The sequence below is a fragment of the Salminus brasiliensis genome, chromosome 5 (genome assembly GCF_030463535.1).
Source record: "Salminus brasiliensis chromosome 5, fSalBra1.hap2, whole genome shotgun sequence".
In the NCBI taxonomy this organism is placed as follows: Eukaryota; Metazoa; Chordata; class Actinopteri; order Characiformes; family Bryconidae; genus Salminus; species Salminus brasiliensis.
In genome coordinates, this window is record NC_132882.1 from 27366440 (window position 1) to 27393937 (window position 27498).

Sequence of the window (27498 nt, forward strand, 5' to 3'; positions counted from 1 at the left end):
TTTTTTTCCTCCTTCATGACTGGGACTTACAGTGCAGTAAATAAATACTCTATGTCCAAATGTTCTTGGACACCTTCTACGGAATGCATTCAGCTATTTTAAAGTTGCACCCATTTTTGGCACAGATGTCTAAATGTGCACACACTGCTTGTCTAGTCCCTGTAGAGAAATATTTGCAAGTAAGCAGATAAACATGAACCTACTGGCACCATGCCTAATACCAGGCCTGGGCTAGAGGGGTATAAATGCCCCTTAACCTTGCGCTGTGGAGCTGTGGTCTTGGGAATGAGGGCACTCCATCCAATACTTTTGGGATGAGGTGGGGGGAGTAAGTGATGAGCCAACATCCTGATTCTAACACTTGTTGCTGAAGGCAATCAAATCCTCACAGCAATACTCTAAAATGTAGTAGAAAGCCTTCCCTGGACAGTAAAGACAGTTACTCCAACAAGGGTACACTTTTAATACGTTCGGTTTCAAAAGAAACAATGAGCAAGTGTCCCAATATTTTTGTCTATATAGTGTATGCCAGATTTTTAGATGTTTGTGATTAAAGTAGACCTCAAAGTATTCATTTGGTTTTTCATATGTCAGTATTATTTTTAAAGCAGCACAAAAACACCTGCTTTTGGAATATGTGTGTAAAGGAGTCTGTGCTCTCGCCTTGAAAACATCAATTTGTCAGTTAACGGCACGTGATGTGACCATGCTGTTGTGCTGGCTGACAAACTGAGCACTGCCAAAGAGCTTTTGTACACTGGCTAGCAGTAATGCCAAGTGAAGCTCACTCCTGCTTGTTGAGTCAAGACTGCATGGTCATGTGACCTCACCCATCTCTTCCCATGAGAGAAGGACTCCTTTGTGTGGCTTTCAATGCAATGCAGAGGGCGGAGACTGCATCACCCTCCCAATGAGCCCAACCGTGGGTTATCTGACCCAGAATCCAGTATCAATCATAAAACAGAGAGGCATAAAGAGGCTCTGCCCTATGTTTGTGCATAAGACATAATAAGGCATATTTTCATTTTAGTAGCCTCAGTGTTAAATTTGACCTAAACAGCACTATAATGTTTGAGACATAGGGTACTCGATTACTGAGGTGTGTTTTAACTGTTTCTGAGAGCAGGAATAAGAACTTTCAGTATCTAGTCTTGATTTTAGGGCTTTAAGTCATCACATTTAGGACTCATCACAGGCTTTCTTGTTTGTCGATGAGAAGACCATATGTGTGTTAAGGAACTCTTAAGCCTGAGAAACAAGAACAAAATAGAAACTGTTTGGAACACATAAAAAGAGCAGTGATGAGAGAGATGAGGAGCTTAATAACAATAAAGGAACTGGGAGGAAGACTTCCACAGCTGATGACAATTCTCACCATTATGAAGAATAATCTCCATACCTCTGGAGGCAGATATGAGTTTGCCAATGACTACGGGCCACAGAAGACATCATGAAGAGAAATACAGAGGCACAGGAAAGTTGGCAAAATTACATTCCATTGATCTGAGGGGTTCTCAAGTCCTAAAGACTTCTACTGTAGGACGTCACTTCATTTGCAACTGCAGATTATGGCCACATGGAACAACACAACAAGGCCTTCTTGCATTACAATAAGCACTTTTAAGAACTCAGCGGATCACACTGACTCCTTGTGATTGTGTTTGCCAGGCCTCGTTACTTACAAATCAGCTCCCTAAGAATAGCAGTAAAGCAGCCATCAAGCCCCCTGGATCTTCGAGCAGATGTTCTGCTATATACTCAGCACATGCAGTAATTAGAGACTACCCATTGGTCCTCACAGGAAGGGGAGTTCACATTGTTACTCCAAAAGCATAACCAGAACCAAATGTTTCTTGTCTTTTAATAAGCATTATTGAAAGACAGAGGAAAAACATGCAGGTTTCTGGCAATCGCAACCTTGGTCCATATGCATGAAGTGCCTCAGGGTGCGAGTGGCAAAAGCATCAGTTCCACATGCACACCCTGAGAAGAGTCATACACAACCTCTAGACCTGCATGGGGAGGAATTTTATGACAGACATTTCCACCAGGTTACACTGGCTGTTAAAGTCATACAACAACATGCAGAATTACAGTTACTTTGTCAGTTGAAACGCCTTATAAAAAGTTCTAGTTCACAACAGTGTCCTTAATGATTGTCAACAATTCAGATCTCCAGTTTGTAACAGTGTTTTGTATGGCAGCCCATACAAAAACCTCACGTTTAAAAGCATTTATTTGGCATAGCAGGTGGTACCACTGGAAGAGCAACTGGCTATGCAAGGATCTACATTCAGGTATATAAAAAGCCTAATTACATACATCATATTGTCTTTTCTAGGAAACTATGAAAAGAAGAAGTGTTGAGGTTTACCACAAAGAGCGAAAATAAAACAAGGGCTTGTAATTTACACGATCGAAGAATCAATCACCTTTCCCCCAGGTCAGCATCTCCTGAGCCTGTGGTCTCGTCATGGCGCCCTCCGGTGGCATGAGTGTCACCACCCTCAGCACTCTCAAAGGCATAGATGACCAGCCCAGGTTCAGAAGAGGCAGTTCATACACTTTACTGCTTTGCTGCCATAGTCGACACACTCGGGCCCGATGCACTCGCAGCATGCGTTGTGAAACCAGCGGTATTTTGAGCCCCCCATCGACTCGCAGTACTGCTTGCACTGACGAATCGATACACAGTCGTCAAAATACACCACAGTGCACATGTTGTCTGGGGGGTTGAAAGAGAAAGACATCATAAGAAAAAACTACTCTTTTGAAAACTACATTTTGTAGACTACATCTTTTCTCAAGCATTTAATTTACTGTAAGAATATTGCAGAAAGATAGGTACAGCATTGGCATGTCAGTTTCAGGGTTAAAACTTGGAGCTCCAAAAAAAAAAAAAAATTATATATATATATATATATATATATTCAACATTTCCATACGATATTTCCATTTGTTTTCATATGTTGGTAATTTTCTAGAAGATTTTAATATTCAATTATTCTGTTAAATCTATAATAGCAAAATGTAGAAACACTGCTAGAAAGACATTATTTTATGTAGACAATTTGTAAATTAGAAAGAAAGAAATCTTGTAACTCAAATATTTAAAATGATTATTTTATTATTTTAGAGGCTTACCTTCTGAACTTTTACCATCTACGACAAGTGTGTTGCCATAGTTACATTAAGAACATCAATGTTTGAAAATGCTTAGATCTTTTCTTAGGAAAAAAGAAAGTATTTTTCAAAATAATAATACAAATAATAATAATAATGTTTCTTATTTTTGAAGGTACAAAAATAAAGTACATCTAAAAAGAATTTATTTATTTTAATTTATATTAAGTGAATCTGGTCCCAGGTTTCACAGAACGCGTTATTTATATTTCAATGTCTCTAACTATTCAGGGACTTTGAGAAATTCAAAGTATAACAAAATATATTGTACTTTTTTTTTTTCTAAATTCATTTCAATAAGCTATTAAGTTATTAGGGGGAAAAAAAACTCACATTCAAACAACTCTGCAGTAAGACAACCAAAATGTCAAAATGAAACATCACTGTATTCGGTCAATAAATACATCTACAGGCCAGTGAATTCCAGAAATGCAGTCGTCCAGGTGACATTTTGGAATTCATAATTATTTTAATCCAAATAGACTACAGCCATTCAGTGCATTTGCTAAAATTAGGTTCATTATAAGTAATATCACAGTTGTGACTATGATATAACCTATTAAAATAACTTTATTGGCTCGTTGGTATAAACATAGTTGAAGATTGGCTTGCCTTAATTTGCCTTAACCTAAATGATTTCAACTCTTTGGATCATAAGCTGCAAGTTTAAGTACAAACCCTGGGCATCAGTTCCAGTTTACTCCTGAACAAAAAACACCTCTGCTCTACCTCCAGGTATTTTCTTTCTAGGCAGTTGGGTTAAATACATAAGTGGGTTTCAGAGCTAGTGGAGCAGGTCAACATGAGAGGCTTAGAACCTTGGGTAAATAGCAAAGCACTTTTGTAAGTCGCTCTGGATAAGATTGTCTGCTAAACGTCTTAAATGTAAAATGTAAATGTTAATGACATGTAAAACTGCTCAACGTAATGAGCCAAAGGTGTGCGTCAAAGGGAAAGGTCACGGCTGACGTCTGCCTACCTTGGTTGTTATCATAACTGGCGTGGATGCTGTTGCCAGGAAGCGAGATGTTCTGGTGCTGGTCTTCCATGGTCTCCAGGAAGGAGACCAGGTTCTCGTGGTAAGAGAGCTCCTCAGCCACAGGAAAGGAAACCACCATCATGTTGATGGGTGCTTCTCCCTCAGTGAGCGCTCTGAAGAGCGAAGGGATGGGTCTGTAGAGCTCCTCTACGGTGCTTTTGGAGGTGGCAGGCGTGTCGCTGTAGTTCTTCGGGTTGCACATGCCTGAGAGGAGAGTCAGAAGGTAAACACAGCTGTGATCAAAACACAGATATCCTCAAACAAGAAAGATGAAGAGCGGGAGCAGCATGTGGTGCAGTCAAGCTGCGACTGTGTGGCGGGTTTCAACCCTCATCTTTATGTCCCACAAGGGAAAGCGACTGAAAGAGATACTAAGTGTGCTTTCTATCTTACAAAAAAAAAAAAAAAAAAAAAAAAAAGTATTTATATATAATTTACTTTTATAAATGAAAAATAAATTAATAAATAAACAAAATCAGACAGCACATCAGACATTATTTGGAAACGTGGAATTCTCAGAGAGATCAATTTCAGAAAATATGGAGTCAGCTCTTGGATCTTTGCATTCTTTTGAAAATTGCTAGTTCCACATCAGTCATGCACTCAACAAGTTCCATAAACATGGAGCAGGGGGAAAAAACCCAAGACATTTACTTTACATTTGCACTGTTTCCAAAGAAAGAACTGAAGAACTGACTCCTCGTTTTGTGGTAAATATCATTTCCACAGCAGCACGGAATAGGGATTGGTTCTGGTTTTGGGTTGAACTGGCAGGATAACACTCACCCACACAGTCACAGCACTCCTCCCACAGAGTGCCCAGGCACAGCATACACTCCTTACAGCACGAGCAGTTGCCATCCGACGGCCTACACTGGCACAGCTCCTGTAGAACACAGCACATAGGTACACTTTGACTCAAAGATCAATGGTAAAGTGGCCGTTTACTGTTGCCTAAGCATATTCCAACAGTAAGAAAGGGGGGGGGGAGAAAGAGCACCACTGAGCTCACCTCATATCCAGTTTCCTCATTTAGCCTGTAGCATGCTCTCAGAGGCCTATTTAATTACGCTGCCCATTCTGTGTTTGGATACAATGCTTTATCCAGCCATGGACTAAGAGAAATAAAGTAAGTGACATAGCTGGCTGCTCAGTCTAAAGAAAAGGTTGTGCAGACATTACAACTTACCCCGTAGGTAGAGTTTATTGTGACAGATTGAGACTAGCAGTAACATTTATTATTATTATTATTATTATTATTATTATTATTATTATTATGTTGGGGTTTTTTTTTTTTTTTAAACACTGCAATTTTTGTTTCCCACCTGACATACAATATAATATACTCTCGAAGGTACAGCATGGTCATTAAAGGTGCCCTAGAATGGAAAGCTGTATTTATCTTGGCATCGTTGAATAATCCTCATACAATCATCGTCAAACACTTGGTCTTAAATTAAAAAAAAAACACACTCTGAAGTTACCAAAACAGGACTGGGAAACGGGTCAATTTCAAAGCTCCAAAACAGTTTCGTAGCAGTTGTGACTTGTTATATTTACGCCCCCAGTAAGTACACCCTCCCACCCACCCCAAAAGTGCCCACTAGCCAAGCAAACACAGCGATAACACGAATCAAGCCTCACATCCACGGCTTTTCCCGTTTCAGTGTCTGCAGAAGGAGAGCTCAAACACGGCACACAACAACATGAAAGCCAGCGGGTACCCCTTGCCTTCTCTCTTTTACCCAGTCCCCTTCCTCGAAAACATACTGCACTACCTCAGCTACCCCAAACTGGAACTAGACATACATTAGAAGGGAATATCATATATATATATTTTTTTTTTTAACTGCCTTTTTTTTTCTTTTTTTGGCCCAAGAAAGTCAAAGTGGGGGCCCAGCTACAATCCTTTTAGCTTGCTAAAGACACAGCATGCTGAGAGGAGACAGTGAGATAAAGCATTTTCTGGTAAGACTATAACTATAAAGAAATGATTACAGTGTTTTTGTAACAGCGTTAAAACCATGCTATAATATGCAGGTTCAATGAGCATGTGTTGGTGACGTAAACCAGAAAATTAAAAGAAAAGCTTCTAGGTTTCCCCCCCCCCAAGCCCTCTGTAAAATAACAAAAAAAAACACAATTTTTTGTTCTAAGGCGGAATAACAGGGTTGTAAATCGGCTTTTGCCCACATTTGAGGAACTCTTTTTATACTTGAATTATTTAGACATCAGACAACTTGAAATACCCAATGAGCGCATTGCATGATCCCTTTAAGGTACAACTAGGTTTCTTCATAATACAACCACATATTTGTACCTCTTCGTGACCTAACTGTTTATAAAAGAGAAAAAACAAAAACAACAAAAAAGCCTGGAATTAAACAAAATGCAAAGGAATATGATACAGTGATGTGCTGTAACTAAAGAGTTCAGGAATATATGGACTACTTCTTTCGTTTGCCTTGGGAGTGTTTAGTTGTAACTAACCCAGACATGCGGAGGGTGTATTTTAGCCTGGCAAGCGCTTACTGATAGTTATTCATAAGGTTCAAAATGGTGCTACATTACAGCCGCTGAGAGGGAGATCAAAACGGAAAAAACAGGAAATTTTCAGTGAGAAAAAAAGGTTTAGCTACTCTAAACTACGTGGTAGTCTGTGCCCTGCATTCCTCTGCTTTAGATGTTAGCTCTACAGACTTGCATTCATATAATTATTTTAGAACTGTCGTAATAAAACACTGTAACTCCATACCATTTGAAATGGCAGCTGCCCTTACATTGTGTGAGCATTTTAAGAAGACTGGGTTACCAGAAATGATCTAAAATGACTAAAACATCTTGGTATACTGATGCGCTTCTACTGTAAAAGTATAAGATAAGTGTCACCAGAACGTAAATAAAAGTGAATAAAAACCATCCAAGTTTTAAGGTTTCATTTTTGCCAGTGACTGGGACGGCCTTTTTTTTCCACAACACTGAAGTGACCTTAAGCCTTTGCAGTCTGCTGGGGAAACGAGACCCAAGTTAGCTGATGTTTATTACTCATGAGTGCAGGCCTGTAGTTTCTATAGAAAAGCACTAGGTTGACGCTGATGGAGCGTGAGTGTAGTTATTTTTCTGGTGAAGTGCACTTAGCTGATCCTGACAAAGTGTGAGTGTTATGGTTCTGAAGTGCACTGTGCAACCTCAGGCTGCCTTTAGAACAGCAGGAGGAGCTCCAAGCAGAGGTCACATTCCAGATGTGCACAAAGACGCGGCAAAAAGGCGGCCAAACCTCCACCAAGAACAATACGGAGTCTGAATAAGCATGGCTGCCTTTCTGACATACGAAAAAATCATAGTAGATTTAGAAACTCAGCTCAGATCACTTATCTGTACAGATTAAGCCTTCAGGTTTTCTCTTAGTAGAGCTCACAACCCATAACTTAATGGTAAACAATTAATAAACCAGATTTTTGTAATTAAAAATAACATAACTTACCTGATTAGATTGGATTTTAAAAAACTACTGTTATCTTTGACATCTGGAGAGAACAGGCAAGAAATATGATCTGAGCCTAAACAAAATATCTCCATTATTCTCCAACTGACGCAGTTATTGCCACAAGCTCTTATCCCAGCCTTGTATAATTAGAGGCAGCAGCCTAAACAGCCGCAATACAAGACCACAACCCCTCAAGCAATTAAAAATGACTAAATGAATAAAAAAGGCACCAATTTGTAAAACTAAAAGTCAAATCCCAATGAAGAAAAAAGCAGGAAGGATGCGTTACGGCGACACTTCTTACCTGGATCAGACACTTGCTAACATCACTGGCACATAAGGCTTTATTACAAGCAGCACAAAAGGAGAGACCAGACAAGAGAAGCAGCAGCGCCGAGAAGAGGGAGACTTGTGCCTGGGTGGGCTGCATCCCGCCACGGACAAACCTCCTCCAGCTTGGGCCAACTGAGGAATGAGCACAAACACCAGAAACTTGTTGAGACCTATTAGCACGTTTACACTAAAAAGCAAGGCGGACTTCGGTACGAGTAAGCCACGACCTCAAAAAGGCGTCATGAGGGGAAGACACATTAACACACGGGTGAAAGAGAGACAGACAGCAGACTGTACTTCACTCCCTCAGTGTCATGTTAATGAGGGGCGGCAGCATCAAAGCAGTAGGAAGAGCAGCCAAGTGTGGACTGGTGGATAACTTCAACACAGGCCTTTCAGAGTGTATTGGAGTGGAAAAACATGCATAACCCCAGGTAATGATCAGTTCTACACTGAAAAGTAGGGCACAGTGTAGTTAAATGGGGGGGGAAGCGACCCATGAAGACCTTCAGCAGAACTTCAAAAAAAAAAAAAAAAGGCGTTGTGAAGGAAAGGGGGGGGGGACGGGACACAATACAACAACATTTTATCATGGCATTGATTTTGTCAGCACCACTAAATGATAACCAGCTCATGTCTTATTACAAAGAGTGCACACCTTCAGCTGCCTTCAGGTGCTTACTGGGAGGTTGTACACACTAGATGGCTACTTTGCTTTACTCCATTTGGGTGCTGTATGGAAGATACACCCACCACACAGATCATAATTCCCCTCAGATTAAGAAAGCGTCCCCTTGACTGGACTACAAACGTCCCCTCTAAACTCAGAGGGAGATTTATTCAGTTAAGGGAACAGCCTGTTAAACAGAGGGAGGCATTTACTCATTGATGGACAGTTTATTTAATTCAGGGCACACTTTATTAAATCAAGGGACTATTTTTAAATCTCTAGATATTATTTTTATGGCTTGTTCCACAATCCTCCCTGTCTGTCACAGTCAGCACAGCATAGCATGTCTCAACTAAGCACAACTGCCTAAAATGATCAACTCTCTAAACACTCAGATGGCCACTGTGAAGCTTTCAAATGTCAGGCAGTATCGCGATACTACAGTGTTGATACTGCATTGTACATATTAATTTTTTTTTTTTTATTTTACATTAAATATGTTTCATTTTAATTTTAATTTAATTTTTTAACAACGAAAAAAAAAAAAAAACGAGACACAGCAGACTTCCCTCCGTGAGGTTTATATTAGCTACAGTGAAAAGCAGGGAGCCCAGGTTAAACCTGCAGAGGCCATCAGCTTACAATGTCGGTCATTTCAGCTGCAGAATGAGCCCTGCTAGTTTCAGGACCCTCTGTTTATCAGCAGTACTAACACTGTTTCACCAAAAACCTCTTTTTAAAGCCTGTTCACTGGAGACACAAACCCCAGAGTGAGCACACACACACACACACACACACACACACACAGCCAGCCAGCCCACCTTCCCTCACTTGTATAAGAGGAGAAGGAAAACTCCCTTGTTCGCCACGGGTTTTTTAAGGAATGCGACCAAAAAGGCACGGATTGCAAAACCAGCCCAGCGATTTCCAACTCACCGTCTCCAAAAACAGAGCTTCCACTGGACTTCTCGAGGGGCTGTGAAGTGGTGTGTTCTTGTTTACTCCAACTTTTGGTCTAATTAAGGCATGTTCTGAGTCGATGGCGTGACTCCCTCTGCTCCTCTACACAAAGCGAGGCAGCAGCAGCAGCAGCAGCAGGCGTCTTAAAGAGACACACACACATACATACGCACGCACGCGCACGGACACACACACACACACACGCAGAGCCACAGGTGAGCTCTCTCACAGATTTATTTTTGGATATAATATATCGTTAACAAATTAATTTGGTATCATTTATTTTTAGGAGACTTTTAGTACGTATTAGGATATTCCCTTTATTTAGGCAGTAATACCTGCTTTATTTTTTTTTTTATAATTCATAAGCAATTTAGCTACAGTACATACAGCACTAAAATCAGCTGAGAATTAAGAATGTAGCTAATTAATATTACACAGCCTTATTTATTTATTTAATTATTTTACTTTTTAAATTCAGTAACATTTCAACTTCCATATCTACACAAATCAAATGGGAATGGTGTAAATGAAGTTCTATATTTTTACATGAATTTTATTTTTACATTAATACATTGTTTGCTTTACAATTGTGTGCTGTGGTTAGTAGTAGAATCCAAAAATAAGCTGAAGGTCTTTGAAGAACCTAAGAGTTTTAAAATGGTTTCATTGAAGCATCCAAAACGGGGTTCAGATCATGCTAAATGAAGCAAAGGGTTCCTTGAGGCTCTTTAAGGGTTTCCACCAGTGTGGCAATATATTACAATGTTTACATTTTGGATGTAAATCATTTATTTTATTGACACTCAATAGCACGCACAACACACAACGGCAAATGTGAATGGTGTAAGTATGTGGCATTTATCAAATCAAATCACAGCCTTATGATATATCTGAATAATATTAATTTTTATTTTTAAAAAACAATAGCACTTCAACCTCAGTACATACAACTAAAACTGACTGTAAGTGGTAAATGTAAGTCACACTACTCACACAATCTTTTCTTTATAGTTATTATCATTATTATTATTATTATTATTATTGTTGAATTTCAATAGTGTATTAACCAGAATAGACACAACACTACAGTCTACTGTAATTGGTGCTAGTAACAAGGTGTCACTACTGAAATACAACTTTTGGATTTTGGAAATAATGCAATTTCTGCTTTATATATTCTTGTCATTTTTTTAAATTGTTTTAAGAGAATTTCAAAAACTTACTTTTAGGAGCCTTCTTTTGCCCAAAGACTCTCTTTGTCTCTTTGGTTTGTCATGGTATGGATTCCACAAGATGTTGGAAATATAAAATTCTGGTCCATTCCTGCAGGTTTTGGGAGCACGTTCGTGCTTCTACCACATCCGAAAGGCATTCTGTTGGATTCAAACCCGGTGACCTTGAAGGCCACTGAAAAACACTGAACTCACATGGTAGTCCAGTCCTTGGATTTATGCTGTTGATACCCAATTCTGAACCTGACTGCTGTGTGTCTCAGCAGAAATCAAGCTTCATCAGACCAGTCTTCTACTGTTCAGTTTTAGTGAGCCTGTGGCCACCGCAGCCTCAGCTTTCTGTTCTCGGCTGACAGAAGTGGAACCCTAAATGGCCTTCTGCTGTTGTAGCCCATCCTCCTCATAGTTGGATATGTTGGGCATTCAGAGACGCTTTTCTGAGATGTTTTTTTTCATTGCATCATTCAGAGTTGTCCATTTTTAGCACTGCAGTGACACTGACATGGTGATGTGGCGTGTTCGCGTGTGTTGCGCTGGTTGGAGTGGATCAGACACAGCAGTACTGCTGGAGTGTTTAGACACTGTGTCCACTCACCGTACACTTTATTAGACACTCCTACCTGATTGGTCCACCATGTAGATGAAAAGTCAGAGACGTCTGTTGCTGCACAGTTTGTGTTGGCCATCCTCTACCAGCGCAACACACACTAACACACCACCACCATGTGAGTGTCACTGCAGTGCTAAAAATGATGCTCCGTGGCAGTCCTGTGGGTTTCTGACCACTGGGTACAGGGTAAGAGGGGCTAATAAAGTATGCAGTATGTACAGATGGACTAGAGTCTGTGATTAAAGTGCTCTTATACAGAAAGTGGAGGATATAATAAGTTAATTCCAAACCTGGGGTGGTCATAATAATCTGATAAGACTGTGTAGTGTTCTATGGGTAGAGTGAATGCTTCTGGTCTTCCTCAGCCCACATCGCTCACATCATGTAGAATGTAGAAGAATTGTTCGCACCCACAGGGTGAAGAAGGTCTGGCCGAACGGCTGCATAGCGCTAAGGCCATTTGCTCTAACAAGTGGTTATGTCTAAGGGACAGTGGGACATTGGGATGGGAGGTATAAAGATGTGTATGAAGAGCATTTGCTGTGAGGTTTTGATTGGTCTGTGGTTGAACCGCTACTTTACAGATGCACTTTATTAATGACATCATCTGTCCACCTGAAAATGCTTATTAGGGGCCATTGCACCTCCTTTATCAGTAAACACTCGAATAGATTTTATTACTGATTACCTGAGACAGTGTTGTTGTTTAAAAATATTGAAATGATTGGTGATCTCTAGGATCACAGAGAAATCATCAATGAAGTGGACAGACAAAATGCCATTGTTTATTAATACACTGAGATCTAATAGAGAACAGATTTTGGTCATTTGTAGATTATCTGAAGCCTGAAGGCTTTCATTTCTTTGGAGAAATAATTTCTTCCAGCTGGTCCTAAAACAAGAAGAAGACGTTTTTAGCTGTTCGGTGTTATACTAAGACAGCGTAGAAGCTGACGGCTTTCATGAGTGTACCTTCAGTTGCTGGTTCATGCGTTTGAAGAACTGGATCTCTTGTGTGCGCTTCTTATCATCAGCCTGTCGCCGCTCATCTGCTTGTTTCTCAGCTGCCTCACGTTTAGCCATTATCTCATTCAGCTGCTTTACCAGATCCTTCTTCTCATTCTCCAAGTCTGAAATCTGCCCAATTACAACTCTCAATCACTGGACATCCAACTAACATTCAGCTGAAAATATGTATTAAATGCAACTAAACTCTAAGTTGAATGTAAATGATGGTCTATTAAATGTAACCCTGCAACTAAACCTAAACCTAACCTTAACCCTACCCTTAAATCAACTGTAAAGCCTGCACCTGTACCCTGTTACCCTGCACATTAAATGTTACCCTGCACTCTTAGGGTTAAGTGCAGGGTAACATTTAATAGACAATCATTTAGATTCAACTTAGAGTTCCGTTGCATTATATTGCAACAGACATTCAGTTGAATGTTAGTAAAAATGTCAGGTGAGCATCCATGAGGCATCTATAATGAACCATCCAAGTAAAGTGTAAAGCAGGCAGCAGTTCTTACCCTCTTGTCCGTGTCTGACTTCTCTTGCTCGGCCAGCAGGGTTTTCCTCAGGGCGAAGGCCATGCCGCTCTTATACAGAGTCTGATAGGCAGCTTCAGTCATGCGACTCTCATCTCGCACTCTTAGAAGCAGCAGCCCCCTCTCAGCACAGTTGATAGTGACTTGCCTGATCAGCTCATCTAAGGGAAAACCATCAGTAAACAATGTGTTTACATCTCTTGCCATTTGTTGAGGAGGAATTCCAGGAGGAATTCCACCAACCTTTCAAAATGTCTGCATACCTCAATCATGCAGACATGTGTGAAGGAGCGGTATCGCAGGTCCTTCCTTCCTGCTGCCGTCAGACTACACAACCAACACTGCTCCCAGCGGACCACATACACACACACTTAACTACACACACATGTTCATGTTCAGGGAATACTATGTGCAATATCCCAGTCTTTTGCTGTAAATAATATTGTTTATTGCTTTTTTAATTCTTATCTATATTGTGTGTATATAGTGTAAATTATTTATTTATCTAAATTTTTGTAACTGAGTGTCCTGCTATCCCTTTCTGCTGTTACACTGTGAATTTCCCCACTGCGGGACTAATAAAGGACTATCTTATCTTATCTTATCTTATCATTAAGATTAGTAATGATAAGAACCAGACGTTCAAACCCCCTTATTGCCTCTTAAAGCTGCATCACAGAAACTATTTACATGACATGGTTATGAATAAGTCAGTTCAATAGCAATTAAATGGCTGCATTTGCAGCATACAATAATTATTCAAATGAGATGGCAAGGCGGAAGGCGTCTGACTGTTCTAGTAGATCTTCTACTCACCAAAGCACTGCGAATACAGCTCTCTTCGGACTGGGCAGAGGCCTGTTTCCCTGGCCTGCCTCTGCTGCAGTTTGAGGTCAAGCTGCTCCTGCAGACGAACCACATCCCTGCCTCTACATGGAGCGCTGGACACCTGCTGCACCCAGCGCTGGTTGTTCTCCGTCCATTCCCTGCGAGACCACCGCTTGTAACCATTAACCTTGTACACAAGCTACGAGGAGCTCTTACAGAAACGGACCAGGCTAGGAAGGCCATACCTCGGCGGCAGAATGACATTAAGTATCTCCTGGGTTTCTCCTGAGGGAGACTGTGGTTTCGGTGGAGGCGGGACGGGACCAGACACGGCCGGCTGCTGTGGACTCACTTTCAAAGGTCGAGCCTGGATTCATTACATGTGAGAGAGAGAGAGAGAAGGGGGGGGGGTATAATATAATATAATAATAATATAATAGTATAATTTGGGTCAAATAAACAAATCAACTGGTTTCCTTCAGTTCGTCACTTCAGTACTAGCTAGCTAGCTTCTCTCCACAGCAGCGCTATCTGACGGACATGTCTCCAACTGCTTACCTTCGATGATTTCTTGTCCGTGTTTTTGGTCACCAGCACCGGAGTGTCATACTTCACCAGAGAGTCGCTCGGAGGATTCATTTTTTTTCATACAAAGAAAGATAAATGTAAGAATATGTTCAGTCTAAGTGAAGTTTCACACTTGCTACTGCCGCACTTTCCCACTGTGAGTTGTTTACGGTTACTATGGCAACATTTGAATCCGTTAAAAACACCTCCGTCATAAAATTCATTACAAGATTTCGTCAACAGCGGACCATCAGCTGTGTCCAACACTGCTTAGGACTGCACTGTACACACACACACACACACACACACACACACTCTGCACTGCTTACAGCAGTAACGGTACTGATGGATGTGATTTTTTTTTAGTTTTTTTTTTTTTACATATTTTTTAAAACTCATTTTCATTTTACGTTTACGTGTTTCTGAACACTGCCATGTTAACAAAAAGCTGTCAACGATAAGACATTATTTTTATTTGTATACGTATTTATGGCAGTAAAAAAAATTATTTTATATTTTTATTTTATTTTTTATTTTGTTTTAAAATGACTTGATTTTAAAGTACTGCCACACGTTGTTTCGGCTCACACATTCTCAAACAAATTGGGAAGAGAGAGGAGGGGTGTTTTTGATGACAAAACCATTTTCCTGGAACGATCTTCTCAAAGTGATGAACCGATCAGCGTCTCCACTAGATGGCGACGAAGTTCCAACAAGCGGAACTGAATTTCTGTTCTCGTGGCCAGGCAGGGTTTAGTTCGTGAACGTACACGGGGCAAGGGCGGTGGGAATAGTAGTTTTTTAAACTGCATTGTAGTTTTTAAAGCTCTACATTATTGCTTTCTCATTTCTCTCTCTCTCTCTCTCTCTCTCTCTCTCTCTCTCTCTCTCTCTCAAACACACAATCATATTTTATACCATATACGGCTTATTCAACTAAATTTAGACTATGATTTTCTAAATTTTACTAAAATCAAATTTTATTTAATAAATCAAACATTACTGAGCCATAGTGTGAATGCACTGCAGTGGAACTGCTTCACAGAAAGAAGGAGGAACGAAGTCCATGGGGTGGAGGGTAAGAAGCTGGTTGTGAAACTGAGGATTGAAAAAAAAAAACATTTGCAGATTTTAAATAAGGATAATGACTGTGAGGGTTGTGACTATTGCTGATCAATAATCCTTTGTATTATGAGTCAAATAAAAAAATGCAAAGGCAGTCTCACGAACCCCATGGTTACAAATCCAAATTCATTAGTCTGGATCACAGCAGAGACTGGCAGGCAGATATTTTCAGTGAATGTGAGCACATACTCAACTGTAGAGGAGCAAAAAAATAGAAACATATCAAATTGCATTTAAGGGGCCATATCCCAGATTTGTTCTTGTATGTATTCTTTTAATGACCTTTGACTTGGCTGTCCTGTATTTTTCCTGGGTGGGTTGAATACATCTAATACACTGGGTCTTAATACACTGGGTCTTAATACACTGATATGGCAGGAACTAGGACTTTTGCCATATGCCATGGAAGCTAAAGGACCCTGCAATGATTTTGTGGGATAAGTATTGGGGGCGATGGTCGAGATCATTACCACCCACCGTGCTGTTCACATGACACTGAGGATCGAGGAATGTTAAATGTCTTTGGAAATTAAATGTCCCATCCATCTGGCACCCACTACCAGGCCTCGCTCGAACTCGCTCGATACTTCACATCGCTTTGCCATGAGCATGCCGGCCAGTGTTCCACTCACTTACAACTTGTACTGGTGTGGGCGTTCCCAAGCCATCCCCTGAGGATACACTTCATAATCAATTTATACTATCTCATTTCAGCAAAAATGAGGGTGAGGCTAAACTGTTGGGCAGAAATATGTAAATGTGTTGGGTTTTTTAATGACCAATTTTTTTTTTGCAGCTAATTTCCATTAAGAACTGTTTTTGGAACTTTTGTAAAAATGTGAAACATTCATTATTTTGAAAGTAGTTATATTTATATATATCTAAATATATCTAAACTAAATATGTATATATTTATAAGTGTATATATACTATAAATTCTTTGTTTTTAGCTCTGTAGTTTGTTTCCCTTTGTTTGGGTAGCATATTTTATATGTGCAACCGTTTACAACATATTTTCTTTAAGCATTTAAAGGTTTGCTACCAGTTCTTCCATGATGTGGTGGTTCTGTAAACAAAAGGGGGATCTTCTATAGCAAAGAATCCTCTGTGACATTAGTGTGCTCTCCTTATACCCCCCCTTCTTACCTCCTCTCTTATCTCTTTGTCTTCTCCTTTGGCAGACCCATGTCAGGGAAGGAAGAAGTTCCCAAAACAGTTCAGCTTAGAAATTTTGCGTTTGTGGGAATCTGCATGGGATGGAAGGAGCTTTTTTTTAGTGCAAACTTCTTACAGGTGGATCTGGCAGTGTCAATCCCATACACAACACCCTGTGGAGCAAGTGTGGAAAACATGTTTGTACCATATGCATGTGCAACAGATATACGCTAAATGTGCAAGAGCATCCAGACATCCTTTTTAAATCAGCTCCTTTAAGGTGCACCCACTGCTGAGCACATAAGCCTGAGGTCACACAAACCAGTGCCAAGCGGGTTAAAGGTTATGATTGTCAGTATCTAACTGTCAGTCATTTCTGAAGGATATTTACCACATGTGGTCGGCTCGGTTCAGGCATTCAGTGGTTCAGATGGAGAACCCGAGAGCGCTCTAACACTCTCACGCTTTCTTATATATGATAACACAGGTGAGTTTGTCCTTTCATTAACGTGGGTGGGTCAAACACAATCACTGTTTAAAAAAGGTGTATTCATATGTGATAAGGAGCAAAACTGGGATTATATAATGAAAGATAGCTCTGTTTATTGAGTTTTGATAAAGCGGAAGCATTAACAGAATGGCGTGACCCTTGGCTAACTGAGATGACTCTGCAGTTAGAGGCAAGTGATGGAACCAAGAGGGGTTAAGCATGGACCCTTTCTGGGTTGTACACTGCATATGGGGCCTAGATGGGAGAGGGGGCCTTGATAAAGATTAAGGTGGGCTGTAACAATGGGGCTAACGTTTACCATCTCTTCTCTCCAATGTCCTTAAAAAGGAACTGACCTACCTCAGATGTCCAACAAACAGCCATCAGAAGGGAGGTACTAATATTATTTATTTAATTTATTTTACATTAAAACACAAAAAGATACACATGGGGAGGCAAGTTGGGGCAAGGCTAAAAGGTAGAATTTCTATCTCTCTCTTTAGCTTGTTAACTGCTCATGATGTTGCGCTGAGGACACAACAAGGCTGGATTGAGGTCAGTTGACTGACTCAACCCTTTAAGAACATTCCTTTGGTTCACCTTTAATGTCTTAAGAAATGTCTATGTTGCTTTGGCAAAGCAGTTTGTGTACTGCACTGTAAAGTGCTGTCCTATCAGTTCTGCAGCGTGTGACTAACTAGAATTTGGTACTTCTATTAGCAGTCACATACTCAAACAATCAGAAGTGATGTCTATGCCATAACACTGCCTCGTAAACACTGGTTATGTAGAGTGATTACCTGAGCCTCACCACATGTGGTGCAAATGGCAAAAAAAACATTGACTTGACTTTATTGCTCTCTCTCTCTCTCTTTCTCTCTCTCTCTCTCACACACACATACACACTGAGAACCTTCCTTAGACTGAACAAGTACAACAATAAATATGCAAAAAACAAGGAAACAAATATGAATATAGTAAAATAGTGCAAACCTATAAAAGGAAATGAGTCGGAAAATAAACCAGTGTTAGATATGACAAGAAGACAATACAAATGCCCTGATTTGCTGGCTATTATTTTATCATTAACAGATACACTCATGTGAGAAAGTTAGGACACCATATGAAAACCTTTGTCTTTTGATATAATTACATTACATTAACATGACATTTGATTGTCATTTGAACAATGCTGGGAGATGAAAATAATATGACTGAACTCGTTTAACTGAAAATGTCTTTAAACACAATTTGTAAAATGTAATTAATACAAATACTGCTTTCCTGTGAGAAAAAGGTTTGGATACCCCCACATTTATTACTACTTAAAATGTCTAGAATAAGAATCAGGTGCACCACATTAGCTGCAGATGATCAGAACATTCTTAGAGGGGATTTTGGAGGAGCTTATTTAAACCTCAGATATTTAGATTGGTTTGGTCTTGATTGGTAAAGTGAGTGTTATTATCATGGAGAGAACCAAAGAGTTCTCTGAGGTTGTAGATGCAAATATGTCTGGGAAAGGATTTAAAAAGATCTCAGAACACATAGAAATCAACCATTCCAGTATTCACTAAATAATTTACAACAACTGCCAATATACAACAACTGCCAACATGGCCAGGTCAGGCCATCCTAGCAAGTTCAGTCAAACAGCAAACCACCAAATGAAAAATGTAAAAAAGTCTCCAACTTAAATTTATAGCCGGGGGAAATACCGCCTATTAGGGCATTGGGTGTCCTAACTTTGTCTTGTGAGTTTGATATCTTGAATTGGCAGGCTGTCACTGTTGGGCCCTTGACCAAGGCCCTGAATCCGATGGATGCCCATAATTCCGGGCACGTGTGCTCACTGTCACCGTGTGTGTTTGCTCACCAGTGTGTATGTGTGTGCGTTTACACAAATTCCATCAGTGTCCAACACAAATGGTGAATATGGGTGTTTGTGTTGTTTTGTTTACTGTATTGTGTGTTTTGACCTTTGTTCCAACAAATACAGAACCAATACCATTTTTCTCAGTTATAATTACAAGAACATCTGAGGTCATTACCTAACACAGACAGCTGCATTTATACTATGATTAACAAAATTCTTCTGAAATCAAACATTACTGAGCCATTGCTGTGAATGCACTGCAGCTCAGCTTCGAGGACCTGCAGATGCGGGGGCCTATGCAGCTGAGTTCAGGACACTGAAGAAGTCTGTCCCGGGCAATTTCTCCAGTGGAACTGCTTCACAGAAAGAAGGGGGAACGAAGTCCGTAGGGTGGAGGGTAAGCAGCTGGTTGTAGAAACTGAGGTTTGAAAAAAATAACAGATTTGCAGTTGTTGAATAAGGATAATGACCGTGAGGGTTGTGACTATTGCTGATCAATAATCCTTCATATTATGAGTTAAAAAACAAATGGAATGCTATATTTTCACAAACCTTATGGTTATTGATCCAAATTCCTTAGTCTGGATCACAGCAGAGACTGGCAGGCAGGCATTTGCAGTGAATGTGAGCACGTATTTGGCTGCAGAAGAGCAAGTAGAAACATCTCAGGTCATCTTTCAAATTGCATTAAAACATGTTGGATTTTTAATGACAAACATGAAAAACATGCATTAAAATGTTTGTGCAGTTTAATTTCCATTTATGGTCTGTATGGATGAAGGAGGAACCTGTTCATTTAGGAGCTTTTGTAAAAATGTGGAACATTCATCATTCCTGCAGTAATCTTAAATTAAGCTACTACTACTAGGGGTCAAGCATGTGACTTTGTCTTCTCAAGATAACCAATATGAGGACATAAGAAAATGCAGACTCTTGATCATTTTTTCTATGTTAGAAAAAGCAGTCTATCCATATTATTATTTAAGTAATTTGTTCCCTAACTTTCCACACTGAACCCTGTAGCTCCTTCAGAGTGATTGTTGGCCTATTTGGGACTTCCTCTTCTTGCTCTGAGGCTTGGTTTTCAGGGATGGCCTTGTCGAGAAAGTACTTATTTGGTATGTTGCAGCTTCCATTACCTCACAGTTGATCCAACAGAGCTCACTGGGATATCCAAGTAGCTTTTTACTGTCTTGTGCATGTCTATAACATTATCTTTATTTGTTATCTCTATCTTTATATTTTATTTCTTTAGGATGCTCTTTAGTCTTGATCTTCACAGCTTTACTTCAGAATCACAGTCTGACCAATGGAGTCTTTCATCCAGATGAACTTTCTAAATGATTCATGGGCAGAAGCCAACTTTAAGACAATTTTGTCCTTGTTTGGACAAAAAACATGAAAAGGTAACTGTCATTCATAATTCAAATAAATGGATTGGTTAATTTACCTTCTAAATTAGAGAATTAATTATTTAAAAAAAAAAACTCAAAATCATCATCTATGGAAAGGTTCATTGGAAACAAAAAGAAGATCTTCTATAGCATTGGGCAAAAAACCCTTTTTGCATTACATCTCCCATTCTTACCTTCAATCTCTGTGTCTTCACCTTCCCAAGTGGTAATCGGCAGACCCATGTCAGGGAGGGAAGAAGTTCCTAAAACGATTTCACTCAGGAATTTTGCGTTTGTAGGAATCCGCATGGGATGGAAGGAGCTTTTCAGTGCAAACTTCTTACAGGTGGATCTGGCAGTGTCAATCTCATATACAACACCCTGTAGTTGTGGAAAGTTTTGAAAACATGTTTGTACCATAAGCATGTGCAACAAATATAACCTGTATGTCCAAAAGTATCCAGACAGCATTAATCTGCTTTAAGGTGTACCCACTGCTGACACAGGCTTTAGTTGCACACACACAACTTTTATAATTGCCATTGAAACTCACTGCCACTGAATGACACACTGTGGAACAGCCATACATGGTCCTAAGGGCACCATATTCAATGTCAAGACTTGGCTAAAAGGGCATAAAGCCTGCAGCACTGGACTTTGGAGTGATGGACCACTATCTACAGAGTCCAGATCCAGAACTAATCATCCAACATCAATATCTGACCTCGCAAATCCTCTAGTGGCAATCAAATCCTCACAGCAATGTGAGTGTAAAAGCTTTCTCAGAAGGGCAGAGGCTGTTAGTGCAGAGGCAAACTCAAACTATTAGGAGCCTTGATTTTAGAAGAAATGTTGAAAGAGCAGGTGTCTACAAACTTTTGGACATACAGGATATTTGAGTTGGGAAACATTGACGGTTACCTCTTTGAACAGCATGAGTAAGTCCACGGAAAAGACCTTGTTGTCATATATCCCGAAGTCTCTAATACGAATCTGCTCCCTGACACCATCATATTCGTACTGTCCTGCAGACGTGAAGGTGCCCTCTTTTCCAGTCTACAGCAGTGTGATCAGACAGAGATGGAGATTACAGTTCATTCTCTCAGAGAACAACAGTTTGATCTGCAGTGATTTAAACAGAAAAACTCACTATTGCAATGCTTCCAACCAACAGTGGAGGCGACGCTGAAAACAAAGACATCAACAGCTTTGAATGATGAACTGATGTGGGTTAAAGGTTATGATTGTCAGTATCTAACTGTCAGTCATTTCTGAAGGATATTTACCACATGGGGTCGGCTCAGTCCAGGCATTCAGTGCCAGGCAGGAACAGATGGACAGCAGGACGAGGAGCTTCATGTTGATGGAGAACCCAAGAGTGCTCTAACACTCTCACGCTTTCTTATATATGATAACACAGGTGAGTTTGTCCTTTCATTAACGTGGGTGGGTCAAACACAATCACTGTTTAAAAAAGGTGTATTCATATGTGATAAGGAGCAAAACTGGGATTATATAATGAAAGATAGCTCTGTTTATTGAGTTTTGATAAAGCGGAAGCATTAACAGAATGGCGTGACACTTGGCTAGCTGAGATAACTCTGCAGTTAGAGGCAAGATGTTAAAGTGATTCCACTTCTAACTGAGATAAAACTACAATGTTCAGAACCCTGAAATGCTAAAATGAATTTGTTTCACAGTATAACTTCAAAAGACATGAATGTCAGCAATCAATCACTTGTATACTGACTATAAATAAATTAATTATGAAATTAGAGAGAGGTTGATCATTCAAAATGTGGCTTTAAATGGGCCCAGGAATGTCAAAATGTATTTATCATGGCATAGTTAAATAATGAGAGTTCAGTACATGAAAGTGACACTGTCGTCTCTTTGCTGAAATGAAAATCCAGCATAACCAAAACAGAGCTGTAAAACAGGCCAATCCCAAAACCATCAAACTGTTACAAACACCCAGGCCCCTAGAAAAAGCACAAAAGCTGGTAAAACAGCTAAACACAAAGGCGACTTCAGGAGAATATGGTGTTGTTGATACTGGAAAGCAGCACATCACCACCAGCTTCTGCTAGCTATGGGAATACTGGTTGCTTTGTGAACCAGGCCTTATCCTGGGCCAGTGCTTACTGAAAGGGAGTTCAAACTCGGCACACATTAAAACAGAACCCGGGGAGCTGGTAGTACCTGTAATCTATATGTAATCTAAATGACGTGATCTAGTTACAGAAATAAACTACTTGTGATCCTAATAGGATATCTTGAAACCAGAAGTGTAAAAAGTAAGTGAAATTATGCAAAATCATTTCAAAACCCTTAGCCCTAACCAAAAAAATACCTCCTGAATTTACTCAAGCATATCAAATCCAAAATGAATGTTAACAGTTCAGTGTTGGAGAATTTGGATGATTAATTTGCAATGAAGCGATCAAGGTATGCTTGCTTGATTTTTAAGTTCAAATCAAGGAGCTTAACAAAAATATGACATTAATTACAAACATTTTTAATTTTAAGTTTTCTTCACAGGCTCAAAAGTAATGGGACAAACTAATATAATTTAACATATAAGGAGTATTTTAAATCCTAGATGTAAATCTTTTGCCTGAGGTCTAAAATGGTGATGAACATCACCATTGTGGGTTTGATACCTGGGCTCGGCAAGCTGCCACTCTTGGGCCTTTGAGCAACAACCTTCACTCTCCCTGCTCCCCAGGTGCGACAGTGATGGCTGCCCACTGCTTGAGACACATGTGCCCACTGTCACTATGTGTGTTTGATCACTAGTGTGTGTATGTGTGTGTTCACTGCATGGATGGGTTAAAGGCTGAGACAATAGTGGATATGGGTGTCTTGTTCTGCCTCTCTTGAGGTTCTCTGCCAGGCCTTCATGGCAGTTGCCTTCAGTTGCTGCTTTCTACCTTCAGTTTTGCCTTCAGTAAGCGAAAGATATGTTTAGCTGGATTGACTAACTCAACCATTTAAGAACATTTCATTTCCATGACTCATGAGTGGTTTTGGAAATGCGGTTTGTGGCATTTTCTATTTTCTAGCAGGCTAATCCGATCTTTCTGTTCTCTAGTGTTACCAGTGATGTGCATCTTGAAGTAAACCTTCTGTGTTTATATTCATTATGGCGTCTTTTGATTGTAGACTTTGACAATGATATATCCACGAATTCACACACACAACTTGTCTGGTCCCTGTAAAAAAAGGATTGTCAATAGATTAAAACTCTCTGGAGAAGATATGTCCATCTGACACTAATGTCAGGTTTTGGGATTAGAGAGGATGAAGTGGGGTATCCTCACAGCAAGATTCCAGTGACCTAGTAGGAAGCCTTTCCTGGACAATACCTGCAAAAGCAGGATTTGTTTTTTAATTTCATTGAGTTTGGAAGAATCCATGAATAAGCAGGTGTCCCAATACTTATGTCTATATAGTGTAACTCAAAAACAGTGATAGGAAAAGTGCACTTAAGTATCTGTTACAGGAATGTAATTATGAATTATCTGAGCTATCTGAGATCTGTTGCTTTGTAAACACAATGAATCAGCATACGTATTACAGTGGTAGGCCTTACTGGTTGCTTCTTGGTTGGCACAGATCCTATTTGCAAGTCACTGTGTGTGGCTTGGGTGAGTGTGGCAGGCAGCACACTCATATACCTGATTAGAATAAGGTACTGAGAACACATCACAGGCTTTGAATACAGCGGAGGGACAGTGCAGCCACAGCTTTTAAAATATTAAATATTTTAAAGCATTATGGTAAATGACCTTAATATTATACTGTGGTAAAATGTGGTACAATGCCTTGTGGCAGCTGCTGAAACTTCTTACAGTGCAAATCGTTAGTTTGGGTGTTTTTAGAAAGCATTAAAATACAAAACGCACACTGTTGTTCATATAAAAATGCTTTCTGTTTCATTCAGCTTTAAGTGTCGCCACCTTTCATGACTGGGCATGTATACATGGTGGGTTCTGCTATATTTATTACTAGTTTACATTTCTGAACGTATATCCTCCAGCACCGATTTGGCTCTCACTCAGAGGTCAGAGGCATCACGACTTCAGGCTCATTGATTATGATTCACTCGGTCAGCAAATTTGCATCAGAAACTCTGGAATCAGTCTCAATGGGGCGTTTTCTCTGGACCTGCTAATGCAGTTCCAGCAGGTAAGAGGTCAGCAGACAAAGAAACAATGAAAGCACATTTAGGAAATGTCTTCTTGTCTTTATGTGAATGTGTTACTGGTTTAACTTTAAGTAAGACAAATAACTACTTCTTTAAAGGCACATACAGCGCTGGATAGCAGTGAAGCATGATGTATGGACATCATACTTTCTAGCACCAGTGCAATTTTTGTGAGGGTAGGAATGGGGCGACATGTCCTCCTCACTTTTCAGTTTCGTGCAAGATGCTTTTGAGACATGGTGAGATTCTTTATTAAATTCTTTGTGTTACTGAAGTGTTATGATAAACAATTTATAACAAAATGCAGACTAATACTTTTAGCCACAATAGAACAATGCCACTAGCACCCCTACACTAAATATTATGTAACATATTACTATGTATATTATGTTGTTACTGAATACTAGGTTATTATATTAAAATATACTGATTTAAAAGGTGCACATACTTGTCACTGTACCATGTACAGCAAAATGTGTTCTCCGTATTTGACCTATCTGTGGTAGTGAACACACACACACTACTGAACTAAGGGCAGTGAGGCAGCCAACTCCAGCACCCAGGGAACAGAGAGGGAGAAGGGCCTTGCTCAAGGGCCCAACAGTGGCAGCTTGTAATAACCCAGAGCTAACCCCTGCCCCACATATTACTAATATTGCTTTTGTGCTTTACTACTGACATACAGTATAAAGCTTTAGATTGCATGAGAATACAGTACCTCTTATTGAACTAGTTTTATGTATCTATTTCCACATTGGCCCAGCTATTTCAGCCCAAATCTGAACCCCTGCTTTTTGGGTGTATAAAGGACCTAAGGCAGGAGTGTCTTATCCACACAAGACCAGGTTTTCATTCCAGCCAAGCAGGGAGCACATGTGATCACTGTTTAGAGAATGATTAAACAAGTGGAATCAGGTGAGCTGTGGCTTGCATGGAATGTAAACATACAGTTACAGATCCCATTTGTGGATAAAATTGGACACCCTTGATCCTACTTCACTTGATTCGACTTTTACTTTAATAGTGATTACAGAAAACAAAATTGAATTAAGAATAAAATAAGTTTTACAGAAATAAAGGAATAATTGAAATGCTCAATTTGTACTATATTAATATTCCACACTATATTGTAATATTTACAATGCGTGATGCATGTAGGAACATTTTTTGGACAGTCGCTTTGACTCTTGAGTAATTTTATTACAAGTTCTCTACTTTAGTCGTCCCTAGCCCTGGTTCTGGAGGCCCCCTGTCCTGCCCAATTTAGCATCCTTTTCATGTTAGTAGAACAGCTTAAAACTTGACCAAAGCTAAATGAGGCAATACAGAAAAGCTAACCAATCATTAACCTTCCAAACAGAAAGTGGCCTAGAAATTGACTTTTCATGGTGTGCCTGTAAAAAGATGGCACTAAACGATCCCTTCATATGATCCAGATTCCACCTGGTACTTTTACTGTGGATCAGACAGTTCTGGGGACTGGCATAGTAGGAATGGGGCCACTGCTAGAGCCAGTAACAATAATCACCTTTATTTAATATCATCTGTGTTTTCCAACACAAATTTCCATGTATCTCCAGCTACACACACACACACACTGGTCTTTTCTGATAATGTCTACGTGGACATACTCATCTTCAGAGTCTGAAACATTTATTCTAAGGTCTGCACAGCTCCAGAACATCCTGTTAGATATAGTACTCTGAACCTCTGAGCCACTTTAGCAGCTCTTCTGACTGATGTGGTAGGAAGTCATTCCACAAAAGAGATTTATAACAGGTAAGAACACAAACCTTTTTTGGTGATTTTTGACAGTTTCTATAACACCTTGCTTGGTGTCCGGGACCAGATGGACCTCATCCCTCCTTAATTTTGTCAAACTAAAGAATAGAAGAAAGTAGAGGACATGCCCAAGACCCACTTCTTTAGGCTTGTGTCTTCTTGCAGTAAATAGTTTTAAAGGACCTGCATTAAGGATAACTGACTCTTACATGCTTTTTCTTTCTCTGGGGCAGAATAAATGACAACGGACATCTGTTTCGAAAAACAATTAAGAACAAGCACATGATACATACAGCACATCAACAAGGTTCAGGCAAGTTGGTTTGATTTTTGATATTTGACCACTCTGTATGGCAACCTTTCGCTAGGGTTGAGGTCAGGACTCATAGTAAAGCTTCATGTGCTTAAATTATGTTTGGGGTAATTATACTGTTGTGTCCCAACTGTGCCCAAGTTTCAACCCTCTAGCTGATGGTTTAAGGTGGGTAGTCCTCCCTCCTCCATTAATACATCCACTTGTGCAATGTACTGGTTCCCACTGGCAGCACAGCAAAATAGGCGAACTACCAACACCATGCTTAGCAGGTAGTCCTTAATATGGCATTGGCACCCCCTTTGGAACTCTAATAGCAGGTTTGGCCTGACACTTCGGTCCCTAACCACTTTCACTTTTCACTAATACCACTCACAGTCGATATATCTAAGAGGAAAGACACTTCACCAAGACTTATTGCAAAAAGACCATAGAAAGTGGCGACCAGTAACCTGTTGCTTGAACTGATTATCTTGTAATCTGCGGTTGTCAAGAAATGGCTCCACAAATCCACAATCCTCTTCCTAAAATCTGCACTGAGCTCTTTAGACTTTCCCATTGCACAGTTTGTCAATCCAATGAGTGCTGTCAAATAGGTCCTTTTTATGAGGACTGTAGTCAAGTATGATTACTAACAGGAATTGAAGAGGCCTGGGCAAGTTGAGATATTTTTGAAACATTCACAAGCACT

At 39.9% G+C, this 27498-nt stretch overlaps 3 protein-coding genes and 1 pseudogene across 3 annotated transcripts; 1 reads left to right on the top strand and 3 right to left on the bottom strand.

The window, feature by feature from the left end:
• Positions 1-1847: 1847 nt before the first annotated feature.
• LOC140556292 (twisted gastrulation protein homolog 1-A-like) lies at positions 1848-9739 on the bottom strand. Its single transcript, XM_072680031.1, has 5 exons — positions 9649-9739; positions 8014-8174; positions 5009-5108; positions 4163-4426; positions 1848-2725 (listed from the first exon to the last, which is right to left on the bottom strand). The coding sequence occupies exons 2-5, from the start codon at positions 8137-8139 to the stop codon at positions 2544-2546; spliced, it is 672 nt and encodes a 223-aa protein (XP_072536132.1). The 5' UTR covers positions 8140-8174; positions 9649-9739; the 3' UTR covers positions 1848-2543.
• Positions 9740-10207: 468 nt separating this feature from the next.
• Positions 10208-14716, bottom strand: LOC140556291 (axonemal dynein light intermediate polypeptide 1-like). Its single transcript, XM_072680030.1, has 6 exons — positions 14454-14716; positions 14141-14262; positions 13884-14053; positions 13050-13228; positions 12490-12654; positions 10208-12409 (listed from the first exon to the last, which is right to left on the bottom strand). Exons 1-6 carry the CDS (start codon positions 14532-14534, stop codon positions 12374-12376), a joined length of 753 nt encoding a protein of 250 aa, XP_072536131.1. The 5' UTR covers positions 14535-14716; the 3' UTR covers positions 10208-12373.
• A 4686-nt stretch (positions 14717-19402) lies between these two features.
• Positions 19403-21861, bottom strand: LOC140555615 (ependymin-like). The gene is made up of 6 exons (XM_072678896.1): positions 21789-21861; positions 21653-21687; positions 21424-21558; positions 20697-20883; positions 19661-19748; positions 19403-19526 (listed from the first exon to the last, which is right to left on the bottom strand). The coding sequence occupies exons 1-6, from the start codon at positions 21859-21861 to the stop codon at positions 19403-19405; spliced, it is 642 nt and encodes a 213-aa protein (XP_072534997.1).
• A 2454-nt stretch (positions 21862-24315) lies between these two features.
• Positions 24316-26666, top strand: LOC140555857 (uncharacterized; annotated as a pseudogene).
• Positions 26667-27498: the final 832 nt, after the last annotated feature.

Coding starts and splice junctions, on each gene's coding strand:
- LOC140556292 (XM_072680031.1), bottom strand. CDS start 8,139: ATGCAGCCCACCCAGGCACAAGTCTCCCTCTTCTCGGCGCTGCTGCTT. Junction 4,427..5,008: donor GGAGTGCTGTGACTGTGTGG/GTGAGTGTTATC, acceptor CTCTCCTCTCAG/GCATGTGCAACCCGAAGAAC. Junction 2,726..4,162: donor CAGTTATGATAACAACCAAG/GTAGGCAGACGT, acceptor TCAACCCCCCAG/ACAACATGTGCACTGTGGTG.
- LOC140556291 (XM_072680030.1), bottom strand. CDS start 14,534: ATGAATCCTCCGAGCGACTCTCTGGTGAAGTATGACACTCCGGTGCTG. Junction 14,054..14,140: donor AATGTCATTCTGCCGCCGAG/GTATGGCCTTCC, acceptor GTGGTCTCGCAG/GGAATGGACGGAGAACAACC. Junction 12,655..13,049: donor AGTCAGACACGGACAAGAGG/GTAAGAACTGCT, acceptor GTAATTGGGCAG/ATTTCAGACTTGGAGAATGA.
- LOC140555615 (XM_072678896.1), bottom strand. CDS start 21,861: ATGAAGCTCCTCGTCCTGCTGTCCATCTGTTCCTGCCTGGCACTGAAT. Junction 20,884..21,423: donor TACTCATGCTGTTCAAAGAG/GTAACCGTCAAT, acceptor CCACAACTACAG/GGTGTTGTATATGAGATTGA. Junction 19,749..20,696: donor TGAAGACACAGAGATTGAAG/GTAAGAATGGGA, acceptor GCTCTTCTGCAG/CCAAATACGTGCTCACATTC.